Below are 17624 nucleotides of genomic sequence, written 5' to 3' on the forward strand. Positions count from 1 at the left end.
TGTGAATTTAAATAACACAGTACCTCGTGTAAAGTCAATTTTATTTATTCCGATTCATAGAAGCATTTTTTAGAAAATATACTTATTCTCAGGCCTGAAAAAAATCTGATTCAAACACTGACTGACTTAAATACTCTTGAAGAGATGGGAGTGCTAAGTGCATGAAACACACATTTCTCAAATCATCATCACCAAAAAGCGTACTCACAAACACAGTTATCAAATAACATATTATCACAAATAAAAACATGATTGGTTACCACAATGGTTAGTGCAGTTTTTAGATTCATTATTTACACCTTCACTAGAATCAAGACAGTACAAACTCACTCTTAGTAATCACAGATTGTCAGTAAAAGACGGGGAACGAGGGATGAGACGACTGTATTCTCAATATTTTTGCACAAATGCATAAAATAGTTCATGATGACAGGAGAGACGGATTGTGTGCTTTATGTACTACGGGTTTAGAGCGTCCTTAATGCCTGAGAAAATAGCAAGTGCAACCAGTTAAAAACAGAAAGCATACCAGTGCATGCATTTTCAGCAACAAATGTTTACATGGGTTAAAATGGAGGGGGGGGGGGAGCAGCTGTTGGAGCTTTGTCTCTTGAGTCCACACGGTTTTTTAAAAGCTTGTCTCTCTCCAGTCCTCGTTGTTCCAGTCCCTCCCCAGAAAGCTCCTCCTGGTGCTCTGGTAACGTCATAACGAGTCTCTGTTGCCCAGCTGGGGGCTCTCGTAACCTAAAACAAGCAGAGACAGTGTCAATGCAGGACTATGCAGTTAAAATGTCCTCCTTGGAAATGAGTTTGTGATTATGTGTAAAGGGAATGGTTGCACTAATGGAGCCATACTTAAGGAAAACGACTATAGGGTATTGACAGATGTGCCGATATCTTCCAATTGATTTTGGCCAATTGCCAATATACAAACCTTTTTTTAATCCACCTAATTGCAGATAACATCAAGTCTCTCATCTATTGGCATCATCACATTATTATACATATGCTTAACTATTACATTGGTCTCCCAGATCATATTACAATTCAATACAATATTGACTTACTTAAATCATTCAGAAAATGGAGCCTATTATGTGGCTATACAATCCATACAATTCAAAAGAAAATCCCATTGGTGCATTTCACATGTATTAATTATTAAGAAATTGGCATTATTGGCTAAGTTTTAACCTCATGAGGAACCACAAATGAAAAGCAGAACCGCAATCTGAAGTGGAATCGCTAAAATACAAACGATTCCCAACTGTAAGTATTACACAGTTACACTTTTAATAATTCCACTGTGAAGGTGATTTGTCACTTTATTATTCATTTTGTTGAATGAGAAGTTGCAGTTTTATGAATTACAATGTTTAAAATCCATTCCAGTGGAGTTTGGATGCTGAAGATGTGTACAAACGTAAGCACTTTTAGTCTTCAGATTAAACGTTTCTATCCTTTTAAATTCAATGAAGGTGGGGGACAAGCTCATACACAAAGAGATGTTTTTAAACCTGTTGCTCCCACTTAGAAACGTTCCACTGCCTATGCACTTCATTCAAGTGTAATTTGATCAGCAAAAATGTAAATAACGCACTTTGTGACATTGTTTTGAAAAGTGCTGAATACATAAGTTATTAATATTATTACAAATGCAGATTTCATGGTGAATCCACATACAATTATTATTACCTAGATCTGCAGAGCTAAAAGGAGAGTGCATATTGAACTAACATGAATCAGTTCAAAACCACGCTAATGTCTGCATTATGTTTAAATAGGCAACTAAATGTGATTCACAATAGAAACTGTAAGAGGTTGTTTCTGTGGCCAAACAATGAAGTTGTTGCAGGTTTATAGCTGCACTAATATAATAATATTAGGGCTGTCAAGTTAACGCGTTAATAACGCAAAAAAAAATTAACGCCACTAATTATTTTAACGCGATTAACGCATGTGTATTTTTTTTCCTCGGCCGCCCCGTAGCTTCAGAGCGCATCGACTTTAAAATACCATCTACAAGCTGATGCTGACAGGCAGCCCCGCTCCTGCCGCCCGCTTGTGGCAGACCACGCTCACCGGCACACACACACACACACACACACACACACACACACACACACACACACACACACACACACACACACACACACACACACACACACACACACACACACACACACACACACACACACACACACACACACACACACACACACACACACACACACACACACACACACACACACACACACACACACACACACACACACACACACACACACACACACACACACACACACACACACACACACACACACACACACACACACACACACACACACACACACACACACACACACACACACACACACACACACACACACACACACACACACACACAATTTGTATTGTATGAGAGAGGTTCCAGGTTGTTGTGTTTAATATTCATGAGAATAGTTGTCATTGTTCAAATGATAATAAACATTTGCATAAAGCATATTTGTCCACTCATATGTTGATAAGAGTATTAAAAACTTGAAAAATATTCCTCTAAGGTACATTTAGAACAGATAAAAAATGTGCGATTAATTTGCGATTAATCGCGATTAACTATGGACAATCATGCGATTAATCTCGATTAAATATTTTAATCGACTGACAGCCCTAAATAATATATGTACTAGTGTCTGTATCCGTTTTCCTTTTTTGTCACACAAGTCAGCTATCTACAACCTTCTTTAAAACCATAGCAGACAGATTTCTCTTTACAATAAACCATCTGTACTCTACTTGCTGTAAACCAAACACCAGACAGACAGAGTAAGCGTCTAGTTAGTGAGCGCTAAATGCTTAAAGGAGGATAACATTGGATTTACATTCACCAGATTGGCTGCAAACACGACTCTAAACGAATGCTAATGATGTTCTGTGTTTACTCAGACTTCCAGTATTCAGATATCACACTGTACTGGAAACACAAATGTGATCATTTGGCCACTGTTGGCTAGTAAAGTAAAAGATGTAATAAATAAATAAACGAGATGAATTGATTTATTATGTTGTTAATTGTAGCTAAGTAAAAAAACATATTCTTAAGAAAACTCAAATTAATGAGTTGTCTGTAAAAATATTACAGATTTAGTTTTTTAGTCAACATATATCAGCAAAAGTCTGTCAACCTTTATCTGTCTGAAAAACTGAAACTACAAAAAAAGATATATAAAAAAAACAAATAAATGAACCTAAATTCATTTTAAGTTCATTTTTGTCAATATATCACTAGCTAAAAAAGGAACAATTAATAATAAATACGATTTTAATAATCGTAAATTAATTTCTGGTTCCGTTTTTTTGTCATGTGACATTTTTTAAGATATTTGACCAAAAGGGATTTTTCTTTTTGGAGTTCTGACTTTAAATACAGAATTCAGAGATTAAAGTCATAACAAAAACATTCACTTGTGGCCCTAATCCTCAACATCTATTCCATCTAACTAAATAATAAGTAACCGAACATTCAAACCATTATAGCCCAGCCTACCCACAGCAGGCACACTTCCTGTATAAGCGGCTGTTTTCCCGTCGTCTGTGACTCATCATCATCATCATCATCATCATCATCATCATCATCATCATCATCATCATCATCATCATCATCACAGTGATGCTAATTGAGCCTCACGCAGCAGCTTCTTGACAAACAGCTGTGTATGACGGAGAGGATTGGCAGCGGTGTTGCTGTGTCATTAGAGCTCCTAGAATTCCTCCGCCACAGGATTTTCACCTCCAACTGAAAAACGTCTCGGTGTCAAAATCGACAACGAGTCAGCTAAACATGGATGCCAATTATCTCCATAATAAGACGTGGTATCAGAAAGGAATCAGCTCGAATTAAAGCAGGAGTGATAAAAGGTTCTTTATTTGAAATATGGCGAGGTTCCCGACTAATAGCACTCTCATCCAGGCCGTGTCGGAGCGGCTGCCAGCTGCAGGGAGACGTGCTGGAGAACAGCCAAATAACAGCTTTAAAGGATGTTTTGTGATCTCTTTCTTTGGAGAAATTCATAAAAATAGCGGAACAAGGATGCATTCAATATGTTCGGTATGAGTCATCCATGTACGGTGCTATGAGAAAGTCTACAAGGATTTTTTTGTGCAAAATTTGGTGACAAAATAGGGTTGTTTACAGATGTTCTGCTTTTAGGGGGCCTATTACGCTCATCTTCAGGTTCATGTTTGTATTCTGTGTCTCCATGCTCTAATGTTCAAAAAGCTCTTTATTTTCCTCATACTGCTGTCTGTGCTGCAGCACCTCTTTTCACCCTCTGTCTGAAACCAGAACCCAGTCTGCTCTGTTGTGATTGCTCCAATGGACAAAGATGTCCTGCCCCTTAGCCTATCACGTACAATGTGTTGGAGCGCTAGCCAATAGAAACGCAAGTGTTACATAAAGATGTCACTATGTTACAGAAGGGAAAAAGGCCCCCAGGAAGACGTGTTCCGTGTCAGTCTTTGATGTCATTGGGCTCAAAACAACTTTTCCCATTGACTTACATTGGGAAAGAGAGGTCTGTAAATCAGCAGATACTTATTTCTAAACTAAACCAACCATGCAGTACCAACACCTTCTAACCCTTATGTTTTGTGTCTCTTGTTATCCTCAAATCATTAGGGTCTTAAAGTTGTAAAATGCGCTAAAAGCCAAATTCAGAGTTTTTTCCTCTCCTTTCATTTGCCTGAACCGAGAGCACGACATCGGAGGCGGGGCTTAACCCTAAACCCAGGTAATATTGCTCTGGAGAGGCCACTGAGCAACTTTTATATGAATGAAAGTGTCATGCCTCCAACGCTGTATCCGGTTCTCTTGGAGATAAATATCCCCCTGGAGAGAACTTTGGGATTTTAGCCTTTGCATGCACACAAACCTACACAACACACTGACTACAAGATAGGGAAACCCCCAAAAAGCATAATAGGACCCCTTTAACTTTTAGTTAAATTCAAACTGTGCCAGATCACATGCCACATGGCCGTCATACTGCACATTCAGGAAGTGAAACAGATACATACACCTGGTCCCCGCTGGGAAGTCCAGAGAGCTGTTTCTGTACTGGGGGAAACTGGGCTTTTTCACAGGGAATCTGCGATCTGAGGACCTCTCCAGATCGTAGGGGCTGTCCGAGTCCATGCCTGAAGGGAAATGGCACGAGACACACAGACAGAGTGGGATGTGGGAACAGGGTAACAAAAAGGGGGGAGGGGGGGGTTGCAGGATAAAGCGGGCAGGAAGATCTATCAGGCATGGGAGGACATCAAAATCACGCTGCTTTCATTTGATATAATGATAACAAGGCAGTGGCCATTGTTATGAATTATGGAGAAAACAGCAAGATGTCAATTTGTCTCATTCATGCATGTGTAGAGCCAAACGGCATGCGTGTTGAGTTTATTAAGCACACAGAGAAAGAAGTACGGTACCTATGTCGAACGAGTTGGACTTCCTGGTGTGACGCGGTGCTGCGGGGAATCCATTACGGCCTTCATCTTCATCTGGTTGGTGGAAGAGTAACAAAAAACATCATCATCTGCATGTATTCTGTCATTCAAAAAAGGTTGCTCAATTCGGACATTTTTCAATAGAAAATCAAGTGTTGCGTATTATATATGAGGCACACGAAATATAACAAATATGCCAATAATGAGATGAATAATATAATCTAAATTAAAGTCATTAAATGATTGCCTGCTAATACAAAGAAAGGAACCTAAAAATAGATACTGCTTTAAAGTTGGTTTGTTATCCGCCCAATAAACAGTGAAGAAGAAGAACAAGAAGGAAGAGGAGAGGAAAGACAAGAGAGAGAAGAAGAAGAAGGAAGATACAAATCAGGAGAAGAAGAGGTTGAAGGAGGAGGAAAGAGAGAGAGAAGAGGGAGAAGAAGAGGTTGAAGGAGCAGGAAAGAGAGAGAGAAGAGGGAGAAGAAGAGGTTGAAGGAGGAGGAAAGAGAGAGAAGAGGGAGAAGAAGAGGTTGAAGGAGGAGGAAAGAGAGAGAAGAGGTTGAAGGAGGAGGAAAGAGAGAGAAGAGGGAGAAGAAGAAGCCAAGGTGAATGGTGGAGCATGAGGAGGAGGAGAAGAAGAAGAAGAAGAAGATGGCACAGTAAGAGTTATGCAAACAAGATTTCTGAATTATTATACTAGAAATGATACTTTGTTTTTCTTGTTAACAATGGGGACTTAAACGTGATTCTGCTTCTAAACATGAGATCATCAAGATGTCCTTAGTAGTCGGTTAGTTCATCAAGGTGCATTATAACTCATCCTGTATATTCTTATATTGTTTTATCTTAGTGAACTACACAATCTGCCACTTCTCTATCTACCGCAGAGTATCATTGTTTCACCTTGGCTGGCAGGATCCGCTGCTTCTCTCCCCGGATTGGCAGACGCTGGGGGGCTGGTCCCATCTTCTTCAATGATTGGCTGAGCTGGAGGGAGGCTCCTCTGCTCATTGGTCAGCTCTTCATCTGGGCTGATGGGCGAGCTTTTGGGAGAACGCACAGCTTTTTCTGGAGAGCTCGTATCTCTTAGGATGTCGAGGCTCAGCTGGAGGAGGAATAGAGCATTGTGTTATTTCACACAAGTCTTCCGATTCTTTTCCTTCTTTACTTCCTGTTTCACATGCAGAACACGTACCTTGGTGGGCATGAGAGGACGCTGGCCTTCTGGTCCTCTTCCTCTCTGCTTCTCTTCATGTTTTCGTTCACTCTGATCCTCTTCTACTTGCAGCCTTCCTGCCTCTTCTGAGGAGAGAACGCTTAATATAACATATTTGACTTTATACGCACTTTATACTTTATACTAGGGCTGTCAGTCGATTAAAATATTTAATCGCGATTAATATATTTAATCGCGATTAATCGCGATTAATATATTTAATCGCGATTAATCGCATGATTGTCCATAGTTAATCGCGATTAATCGCACATTTTTTATCTGTTCTAAATGTACCTTAGAGGAATATTTTTCAAGTTTTTAATACTGTTATCAACATATGAGTGGACAAATATGCTTTATGCAAATGAATATTATCATTTGAACAATGACAAATATTCTCATGAATATTAAACACAACAACCTCTGAACATTACAAATATTCGCCTCAATTCAACCTGGAACCTCTCTCATTCAATAATACAATACAACGTGTGTGTGTGTGTGTGTGTGTGTGTGTGTGTGTGTGTGTGTGTGTGTGTGTGTGTGTGTGTGTTTTCGTTCGTTGGAGCAATGTGCAACTCAAGGCATATGCTCGAACGGGAGCTGCCTGGACGCTGCAATTATGTTACGACTTTGCGTACAATGTCCCACTGTCTGGCTTCCTGCATAAAGTCAAGTGCTCGGCGAAATGTCGCTCCTCTGTTTTCATTGAAACAGCTCCTTCTATCCGTTAGCGCAGCTAGCTAGCACCAGATGCTAACAACAACAATGCACGTAAGGTCTCTCTCTCGCTCGCTCGGGGCACACATACACACACCCTCCCGGTCCTCCCGATGGCCAGTCGGTGCCTGTCGGTGAGCGTGGAAGTGTGGTCTGCCACAAGCGGGCGGCAGGAGCGGGGTTGTCAGCATCAGCTTGTAGATGGTATTTTAAAGTCGATGCGCTCTGAAACTACGGGGCGGCCGAGGAAAGAAATACACATGCGTTAATCGCGTTCAAATAATTAGTGGCGTTAACTTGACAGCCCTACTTTATACGCACGGGATGATAAATGTACAGTATCTACGATAAAGGCTTTCTCACCCAAATATATCTTGAAATTTAAATGATGAAATGAATATTATGCTGGCCACTTGATAGTATGTGTGCATATACTATATGCATGTTAATAAGCTGATAGGCCATCATTGATCTTCATTCAATTAGCAGTAGCAGAACCTATTATTCATATGTATTGCTCTGCACACATTGCAGAAACTATAAAAATGTACTTTTCATTACCATTTTTCAATTTTTAATGAGATTCTGCAGATTCTCCCATTGATTTGATGGCATGCCCCGCTCCGGCCTGGAGCTATGTACGGACGTCTTAATTTCCCTTGAGCCAGAGTGCAGTCTGCAGCGATGTTGGTAACTGAGGATGTTTGGCTCATTATGGAGTCTAGACTTGAAATCAACAATGGGCCACTCTTTTTAAAAAGGGAAAGCGTACTTTTGAGACTGAACAAATCAAAACTCTGTCCATTTATCCCTTTTCAAACGGACTTTGACAGAACACAATTTCTTTTAATAGGGCATATGCAGGAATCCTGAAGTCAAATGTAAGACCTTTTAAGACCTTTTTTAAGACAATCTGACAATATTATGTTTATGCTCTACATTTCAATTGTTGTTGTTTAAAGTGAAATAAAATGGTGTTTGAAATAACGATGCCATTAGTATTTAACTCATTGATACAGAATCTGTCCTATAAGATTATTACAATTATTAATGATTTTTTTTTTATTATTATTAATAATATTAGTGATGGTGAAAAGAAAACAATTTTCTTCAGTAATTGAAATAAAGTAAACCAAGTATGTAGTTTGAAAATGTTAATATTATGTAATACCACTTAATAATGTCAATAGTTTATTTAGTAGTAGCATGTTAGTCTATTATAATGTTTTATACATTTTTCTGTATATTTAAATGTTTTGTATTTGTATTTGTTATACTCTATAGATGGATAGGATAGATTATTTTTTGCAAATGTGTATTTATTTACTGTTTATTTATTTAATATATTTTTTAGATGCTGCTGTATCATATTACAATTCCCAATTTGGAATGAATACGGTATATCTTATCTAATGTAAACATCTCATCCAACAAATATGCTGTTTTGTGCCGTAGGGATATTTTAAAAACAGAATATACAGACATCTGGCCCTTCAGTCGAGGAAGGTGAAAACACTTTTTTAGTCAGTATAGCAATGCCAGTTTTCCCCTAAGTTTAGTTAAGAATATAAAGTCAGATAGGCTGTTTGTATGAGGGTTGAAATACACAATAACTAATGTCCAACCAGAGCCAAAGCAAGGTCAAATTCATTTGAAAAATAACTTGCTGTATGAGGTGCAGTACCTAGGCTCTCCTGCAGGTGTCTCTGCCTCATGACAGCCACAGAGGGCTTGCAGCTCTGTGGGGGGGGCTCGGGCCTGGCCTGGCTCCCCTCTCTGTCCTCCTCCACGTCGCTCCGAGGGTCTGTGAGGGGGACGATCCTCTCCTGCCGGACCCCCTCCTGCTCCCTGGAGGACGCCACGTGGCCATTGGTGTGGGTGTCGGGGGGCACGTCGGAGACGATGGTGGACCTGTCAGTATCCTGCTCCGTGTCTTTGATGTCGCAGGAGCTGCTGCCATCAGAGTCCTCGATCTCCGCCCCGATGCAGCTGTACACCATGCTGACCAGGTCTGTGGACTGGACAAAGAGACAACCATGGATAAAAAGTCTGTGAAGCTAAAAAAAAAAAAGGTCATTCCACTATACAAGGGGTGTCAAAACTACGGCCCGGGGGCCCGCCATTTTGAATCGGCCCTCAAAAAGTATAATGGAATATGACAAATAAATTCAGTCAATTAAAGTTGGAAAAATGTTCTAACAAATCTAAGTTGATAAGAAAAAAGCCATGTTTCCCCTTATCATGTGCAATCTGAGGCTTCTGATTTAGGGGAGGAGCTGAATACTTTTTGCAACAAAATAAATGAAACCCTATGGAGAACTGTGATTTAGGCTGTTTCTTTCTTAAGGTATTTTCAAGTATCAAACATAAATGATCTACATTTGATTGATTTGGCTGACTTATTACTGCAAACATCGCTGCTACAACCCGCTGCTGCAGATACACGCTTTACAACATCAGGAGGATACGTCCCCAGCTGTCCCAGAAAGCGACGCAACTTCTGGTCCAGGCTCTCGTCACCTCACGCCTAGACTACTGCAACTCCCTCCTTGCTGGTCTACCTGCATGTGCCATCCGACCTCTGCAGCTCATCCAGAATGCAGCGGCTCGTCTGGTCTTCAACCTTCCTAAATTTTCCCACACCACACCGCTCCTCCGCTCCCTTCATTGGCTTCCGGTAACTGCTAAAATCCACTTCAAGACAATGGTACTTGCGTACCATGCTGTGAATGGATCTGGCCCTTCCTACATCCAGGACATGGTTAAACTGTACACCCCAGCACGTGCACTCCGCTCTGCATCAGCCATACAGCTCGCTGCACCCGCACTGCGAGGGGGACCCAAGTTCCCATCAGCAAAAACACGTGGGTTTGCTATCCTGGCTCCAAAATGGTGGAATGAGCTCCCCATTGACATCAGGACAGCAGAAGGCTTAGACATCTTCCGGCGCAGACTGAAAACTCATCTCTTTCGACTCCACCTCGAGCGATAGAATTACTAACAAAGCACTTATATACTAATAAAGGACTGGCTTATCTAAAGCCAGTTGAGTAGCACTTGAAATGTTTTGGCTCTATGAAACCTGATGTACAGATGTAGCACCTCATTTCAGATTCCAGCTTACAGCTTCCTGCCTACGACCTGCCTCAGACCAGTATCGAGGAATGTTAAGCCCTCCCACTATTTTCCAAGAGGGCGTTGCCATATTTTTAATTTCAGGTTTTAACCAGGAGATGGCGCTTCATTCACAAATACAGAAAGACAAGTTTCATGGACTTGCAGTTGTGTTTTGAAGAGCATTTGAACACATCAATATTTTAGATCAACTAAAGTATATCTAATCTTGTAATTCAATAATATATAGTCTTTATATATTAAATAATCATAATAATAATGTAAATGTTTACATTACACTTCTTTATTTGTTATGCTCATACTTTTACCTTTACAATCGTTTGCTTTAATATGCAGTATATTTTTTGTATATTTTTGTGTTTGCTTCCTCCTGCTCCCTTTCGGACACATACTGTATGATTTATTATTATTATTAAGATAAGATAAGATGTTACTTTATTGATTGAACATTTTAGTTTAGAATGTGCTGTCCCACGGTAATTCAGAAGGCTCACAGGTCACATTCCGACCATTATTTAAAAAAATAGGTGCTTTCACACCGTCCACAGTTTGATTTGTATAGAGGGAGCTCTGTGGCTGAATGGCCAGCGATTAGGTGTGGCACATTTATCATAGGTGATCAGAGCCAACTGCCTGCCGTCAGATTTCATTTAAAAAACAGGTCTGATTTTAAGACTATTTCTGCGCTCATAAAGAATGATAAGAATAAGAATAATGCGTATTGAACTGGTTTCATTAATTAGTGAGTTTATTTAACACTAGAACCGCCAATCGGGTGTGTTGTGTGTGCAATGTAAGTTTTTTTCAATAAAATATTAAAGTCTCCCAGTCCGTGACTTTTCCTGAAAGTGTGTTATGTAGCACCCTATGTTGTTAAAAATTGCATTCTAATAGCGGGATTTGACGGTGTTAGGTAGGCCTATACAATAACCTCTGGCGGTTCTAGTGTTAAGGTAATTAGGTACAGTAGAAGCCCTTTTTTATCAGTAACGAATTTAGCAGTTGAACATAAAAGTCAACTAACTGAGGGTCACTTGCAATGACAGTGTTGTGTCTAACTGTAAGCTTTTCACTCATGCCCCTTTCACAACAACGCGTTTTCAGCTCCGGTTCGGAGCTGGAGCCTGAATAAATGTAAGGCTTCTCCTCCAGGCTCAGTGAGGATCCATGGACACCACCTTGAGGAACAAAGGGATGTGTGTGTCTGCACGAGCCTTTGGGCACATAGTCCTATACACTTCTGCAAGGTTCACACTCCAACACAGAGAAAGAGTAGAATAATCAGATGGTGGAGAGAGCACTCATCTCTGCACTGTGTCGAGTCATGTGGAACTATCGGAGTCGGAAGACATTTGGATTTCTATTGATGAGTTAGGATGAAAGCAGACCAAAGACATGGTTTTGAAACTATTCTGCCCGATTGGTGCCTTAACAGAATAATAATGCTTTGGCTTTTTGGAAATGAAATACACATTTAGGAGTGTCACCATGCTTTCAGAGGTCCTGGAATTGTGCCAGGAATTGAAGCCAATTTACATATTGGCCATCACTGGGGTAACAACTACCATATAAGTCATGTGATGCCTTGGGGCCTGAAAAAATGTACTTCCATTGACTAACCTTAGTACAGGGACATTTGTAAATAACCGTATCATCATCATCATCATCATCATCATCATCATCATCATCATCATCATCATCATCATCATCATCATCATCATCATCATCATCATCATCATCATCATCTTTTTTTTTTTTTGGTAAGTCAACTACCCAGAACAAACACTTAAAAAACCTTTATTTAAATTCCTAAAGTTTAAGTTCCTAGTAGTTGTGAGATGTGCTAATAACTGAATCGAGAGTTATTTAGCCTCTCTTTTGCTGAGACAGGCCACCAAATGCAAGGCAGACACAAAGCGAACGTGAAAATGCTCAATGGATGTGGAAGATTTCCAAAGTTCCGGGGTCAGGCCATTTTGGCTTCAAGCGCAACGTTTCATAGCATCCAAAGCTGTTTCCCGTTCTCGTTGCACATCCATGCCTGGAACTGGATCAGTTTTCACTGGTTAACGGCATAAGAGTTTGGATTTCTAGTGATCACAACACACGAACTGTGACTGAATGCTGTACCTGTCTTTGGATGACGCAGGGGGGGCTGGAGGCTCTCAGCCCGTGCACAAGGACCCCCTGCATGGGCCGAGGTGAAGACATGGTCCCGTTTGCTCCTGGGACCGCGCTGTCTGGCCTCCCAGCATCCTTAGGGTGCTGAATCATCGAGTAGACGTTCTCTGAGGGGCTGTGGGGAAAAACACAATTGTTATGAGTTAATAGTTATTCTGACATTTTTAGGGTACAGATTTTACCTACGAGACACATCATTATGTAAATAAGTGTTGGGTTCTCTAACTTTCTGTATTAATATATGATGATATTGTAGTTAATGAACATATCTATGGCCCAGCGGCTGTCGCACTTCCCACACTGAAAAAAGACAGAAGAAAATGGGTTCAGAGGTCATCCAATTGAATGCAACTACTTTGGCAATAGCTACCCTTACGATGAGTCATCTGTTCTTTTATCCTCTTTCAGACCGCTGTAGGCTGCTGGATAACTTCAAAATGTAACTTCTATGATTATTCAACATTTGAAGCGATTGTGTCACCGGATTTCCGCCTCCCCAGAATTCCTTAAAGAGCCTTTGTCAGCTGAAACACACATGAAACTCTTTTTCTCCTCCATTGTCTGAAACTAACTCCTTTCAAAAGGGGAAGTTTACAAAGAGTGCCTACTACGTGCAGTTCTCGCCCTTCTACTTTTTGAACTATGGGGGTGTTACGTAAGGCCAGCTTATATGTATGCAATGCCATTAATTCAAAGGGGGGAAAAACAGTTGGTGACAGCGAAATATTTTCTTCCTTTAAAATATGTTATGAGGCAACGTTAATGCCTGGTGCTGGATTCATTCAACAGCCGTCTGGTTCTCTGCACTCGATTTAACTTTCATCCCCCCCCCCCCCTTCCACTCGGCCCGGTGCCGCGTACTCACTCCGGGTCCTGATTGGAGATGGTGGAGTTGCGGTTCTTGCGGAAGCCGGAGAAAATTGACAACATGCTGCGTCTTTTCTTTCTCCTCAGCGACTGGCCCTGATGGAGGGACGACAGCTGACTGAAGGGGGAAGAAGAGGAGGGATACGAGAGAGGTTGCTGGTAAAGGAATGGACGGATACAATAAAGTTTAAGCTTTAATGCCAAAGCCATTAAGCGTCATTGACTGTACTACTGCAGAGTCAGAAAAACAGTTGTAAATTAAAGTCCTGCATTCATATTGTACTCGTCCAAGTTCATAAGTGTTAGCTTTAAAATGTACAAAAAGCAAAAAATCTTACATTTTAAATGATTGGATTCAAATGATTGATGCATTAATGTGTTTATCACTTCACTGTTGCATTACATTATATACTGCAATAACCAGACCAGTAAAAAGTACATTTGACTCCAAAATGTAGTGAAGTATAAAGTAGGATTTAGTGAAAACACCAATTGTTTTTGTTTTAGGACTTGAGATAATGTAATTAGCTACATTCCACTACTGTCAGTTCATCATCAATGGCTTGTGTATCATGCTGTCAACAGATGACTAGATTATATCTAATGCTAATCAACCATTTCTCTAGAGGTATCCCTGACTGAGAATTTGCAGTGGAATCTGATTCGTCAAGTTTTGATTAAAGTCGAATAATGTTGACTTTTCCTTGACACTGTTTGTTGTATATGCGCTGTTTGTAGTACTGAATTGAAAGAAGAGATTTATGGGCCGATAGAAAGAACTTGCTCTTTAAGTAGTATACAGAACTTTTGGCACAAATTCAGAAATACAGAACGGTTACATCACCAAGGCTAAGCTAAAGGCTTACTCATGGATGACGTTTATTGGTCTCATTTGGTCGTTTGTTAGCAACCACCGTTTTGAAGACACATCTTTGGACATTTACCAATGGGGTATTTACGGACGTATTTTATGTCGTAGAACAAATCGTGGAGATTTCTTAAGCTTGTGTTAACCACAGACCTTATTTCAGGCATCTAACAACAATCCGGATAAAACAAACGTAGACTAGAGAAAACGGAACTGTACGTGGTGAAATGCTAACACATGTCCAAGTTGTAGGACTCATTCCTGCACCACTGTCGAGGCAATCACTAGAAAGAAGGGATATTAGAAGGGAACGAAAGAGAGAGCGAACCGAACATGTCCAATCCGCCTTCCAGCACCCCCATATGGCGTGAATGGTATGATCTGGTGTTTCATAACCTCATTTCCCGCCACTGCAGCACTGTTAGATTGTTAGTCTAATCAGGCTCCTCTTCTATTCAAGAACACCACTTTCCTTTGACAATTTATTTATTTCAATTCTCTACAGATGGTTTAATATATTTAACAGCAGGCATATTTTGTGATGCCTCAATGAATCTTGATAAAGCACTGCTGTGAGCATTGAGCACATTTTAGCTGTTAACGTTCCACTAGGTTCACAGTTATTATGAAGCAACGCTGAGGGGAGCGATGGGCGAATAAAATAAACGATTGAATGGAAAGTGCCACTTACGACAAATACTAGCTTAAAGTAGTTGATTTAATGCAGGGGTGGCAACATGTTCTTGATTGTGGGCCATCTACATACAAAATAAAGTAAATGCTTACATTTAAACCAGTTACACTACAAACAAACTGTCATCCTGGAACAGAAAACCCTGTAAACTGAAGATTTTATTAACTAAACAATACTTTACAGTAATGGCTTGACTTTGCCACACATAACAAACATATATTTGTATCTACTCAGAATTAGTTACAAAAAAAAAAATGAAGCCAACAATCAGTGTGGATTCTAGTGTGGATTCTATTCTAAAATAGAATATGCAATGTATTTGAAACCCACTCAATGAATATCCTGTTTTTTTTTATTCAACAGGCTAAAGAAAACCAAATGGTTGTGTTTCTCTAACATATAATTGTTTTCCCATGGATCTACAGATCCATGGGAAACACAGAGAGCCAGTTCTGTCTGTCATAAAGAAAAGGCACATTGTGCGTGACCGCTGTGCCCCTCCAAAGGAAATTAGTAAGGAAACAGAAGGCTGCACTGTGAAAGTAAACAGCATAATTTAATCCATATATTCCAGTATGTTCTGAGTACAGAACAAATGGAGCTAAAAATGAGGCCTCTGTTGAGTGCAAATGGAGTGCTACAGCAGCATGCTGCTCATTCATCATTGATACTATTACATGACATGAGTACAAAAGCAATATATAAATATATATGCGCACAGAGGAGGACATCCAATAGTCCTGTTTAATGCATGTAGTATGAAGTGTATATAACATACAGGAGGAACACTTCTTATGTAGGTATGTGGTTATACATTGCAATTGTTGTTGCAGTAGGTTGAAGTTATTTTTGAGTACAGAGAAAATGTGACCTATAGTAAGAATTCAAATGTGATTCACATCTGTATACACATGATGTCAGTATAACTCATATTGAAATATTCAATTACATTTATTTAAAGAGGACATAGTATGCTAATTGTCAGGTTCATATTTGTATGTTTTGCCTCTACTGTGACATGTAGAGATGTCCCGCCCCTTATCCTATCACATACCTTGTGTTGGAGCGCTAGCCAATAGAAGCGCGTGTGTTACATAATGATGTCACTATGTTACAGAATTAATTAAAGGAGTCCAATGGAGGCGTTTCAGGAAGGGTGTGTGGGAGAGAAACTCTGTCTTTTTAGCCTTTTTTTACATTTGGACGAGCATTGACTGACACATCCAATACATGTTTTAAAGTCCAAGAAAAGCTTCACCTGTCAGGTAGAACTCTCTTGCTGTAGAAGTCAGGCAGTCCGTCCTCCATCGTACTGGCTCCTCCGTTCTCTGAGCCGTGCTGCAGGAAACAGATAGAATAGCAGGATAGCAATGATCAACCCGCCATGTCGACAGAATCTGAAAGGCTGGCAGAAGGTATTATGGTTCTAAATGTCTGGCTTGCAGGAGTGAGTCCACAGCCAACAGAAGTGTGTTTGTAAAACAGCTCCTGAGCATGCTGCCCTAACAGAGTTGGTACCGATTTAGAAAAAGCCTTTTACAAAATCTCCAAACAAACAAGCCGCTAAGTTAGAGGCTGCCCCTGGGAGGTGGCTGTGTGTGATTAACATTTGAGTCACAGAGACATACGCGACAGCTTCCTGCTTTATAAAGAAAGAGGGACTTATTTTTGGAAAGTACCCGTGGCATAGAAAACCAGATAAATAACAACATTTCACACAAAGGAGATAAAAGAGGCCTTTGAGACCTAGATGCATGCTGGGTTTACTTTCTCAACATAGACTTAACTTCAGCGTAAGATCAGAAATAGTTCAACATACACTGATGTCACCTATATAACACAGACTCCATTACCTTCATTAAAAGAGCCAGATGGAATTAAAAAAGTAAATGTTTGGGGTGGACAAAAAGCCATTTAGGGTACTTGGTCACTTGCTCGAGGAATAATGAATATTCTTAATTAGGTCAAAGGTTATTCCCATAGACTTACAGATTCAGGAGGAGGGTGCCCCGCTCTGTGTCTCCGTGGTGGGCGGGGCCTGACGTGGGTCACGTGACGCAAGGGCGAGCCATTTGTGGGGAGGGTGGAAAGACACTCCCATGATGCCGAGTGTGTATGAGGGTCGGAGTGCGGTGGAGCAGAGGGGGTGGGAGAGGGACTGGGCTCATCACCAACACCTAGACAAAATGACAATGACTTTAAAAGGAATCGTTTTTTGGTTAAATTACACTGTTAGTTTTTTTGACAACCCCTTTTTACAACTGGACAACACATTCACCTTATTTCAAAAACGTTCACCAACTTGGCCAAACATGCAAAATGCTTCAAATAAAAAAATGCAGAAAGTCGCTCAAAACCTAATGGAAAAAGGGACATCAGAAAGTGATGCACACCGCTGGGACCGGAGAGCTTGTTCAGGGATTATAAAGTTGGCCAAC

The 17624-nt window shown here is 40.3% G+C and overlaps 2 protein-coding genes across 4 annotated transcripts in view; one reads left to right on the forward strand and one right to left on the reverse strand.

The window, feature by feature from the left end:
* Positions 1-17624, forward strand: part of LOC117461967 (zona pellucida sperm-binding protein 3-like) — a 526690-nt gene that overhangs the window by 123006 nt on the left and 386060 nt on the right. The gene's annotated exons all lie outside the window — the stretch shown is intronic.
* The window catches only part of carmil3 (capping protein regulator and myosin 1 linker 3), a 115497-nt gene continuing 97926 nt past the window's right edge, over positions 54-17624 (reverse strand). The window contains exons 32-41 of one of the 3 annotated variants that reach the window (XM_034103652.2): positions 17176-17363; positions 16445-16524; positions 13623-13742; positions 12707-12872; positions 9126-9459; positions 6701-6807; positions 6409-6610; positions 5485-5556; positions 5077-5196; positions 54-744 (exon numbers count right to left, since the gene is read on the reverse strand). In XM_034103652.2, coding sequence (XP_033959543.1) covers positions 704-744; positions 5077-5196; positions 5485-5556; positions 6409-6610; positions 6701-6807; positions 9126-9459; positions 12707-12872; positions 13623-13742; positions 16445-16524; positions 17176-17363 — 1430 coding nt within the window. In that variant the 3' untranslated portion in view covers positions 54-703. The remainder of the gene's footprint in view (positions 745-5076; positions 5197-5484; positions 5557-6408; positions 6611-6700; positions 6808-9125; positions 9460-12706; positions 12873-13622; positions 13743-16444; positions 16525-17175; positions 17364-17624) is intronic. The other 2 variants (XM_034103654.2, XM_034103653.2) reach the window with 2 other exon arrangements.

Source organism: Pseudochaenichthys georgianus, chromosome 17 (assembly GCF_902827115.2).
Source record: "Pseudochaenichthys georgianus chromosome 17, fPseGeo1.2, whole genome shotgun sequence".
NCBI lineage: Eukaryota > Metazoa > Chordata > Actinopteri > Perciformes > Channichthyidae > Pseudochaenichthys > Pseudochaenichthys georgianus.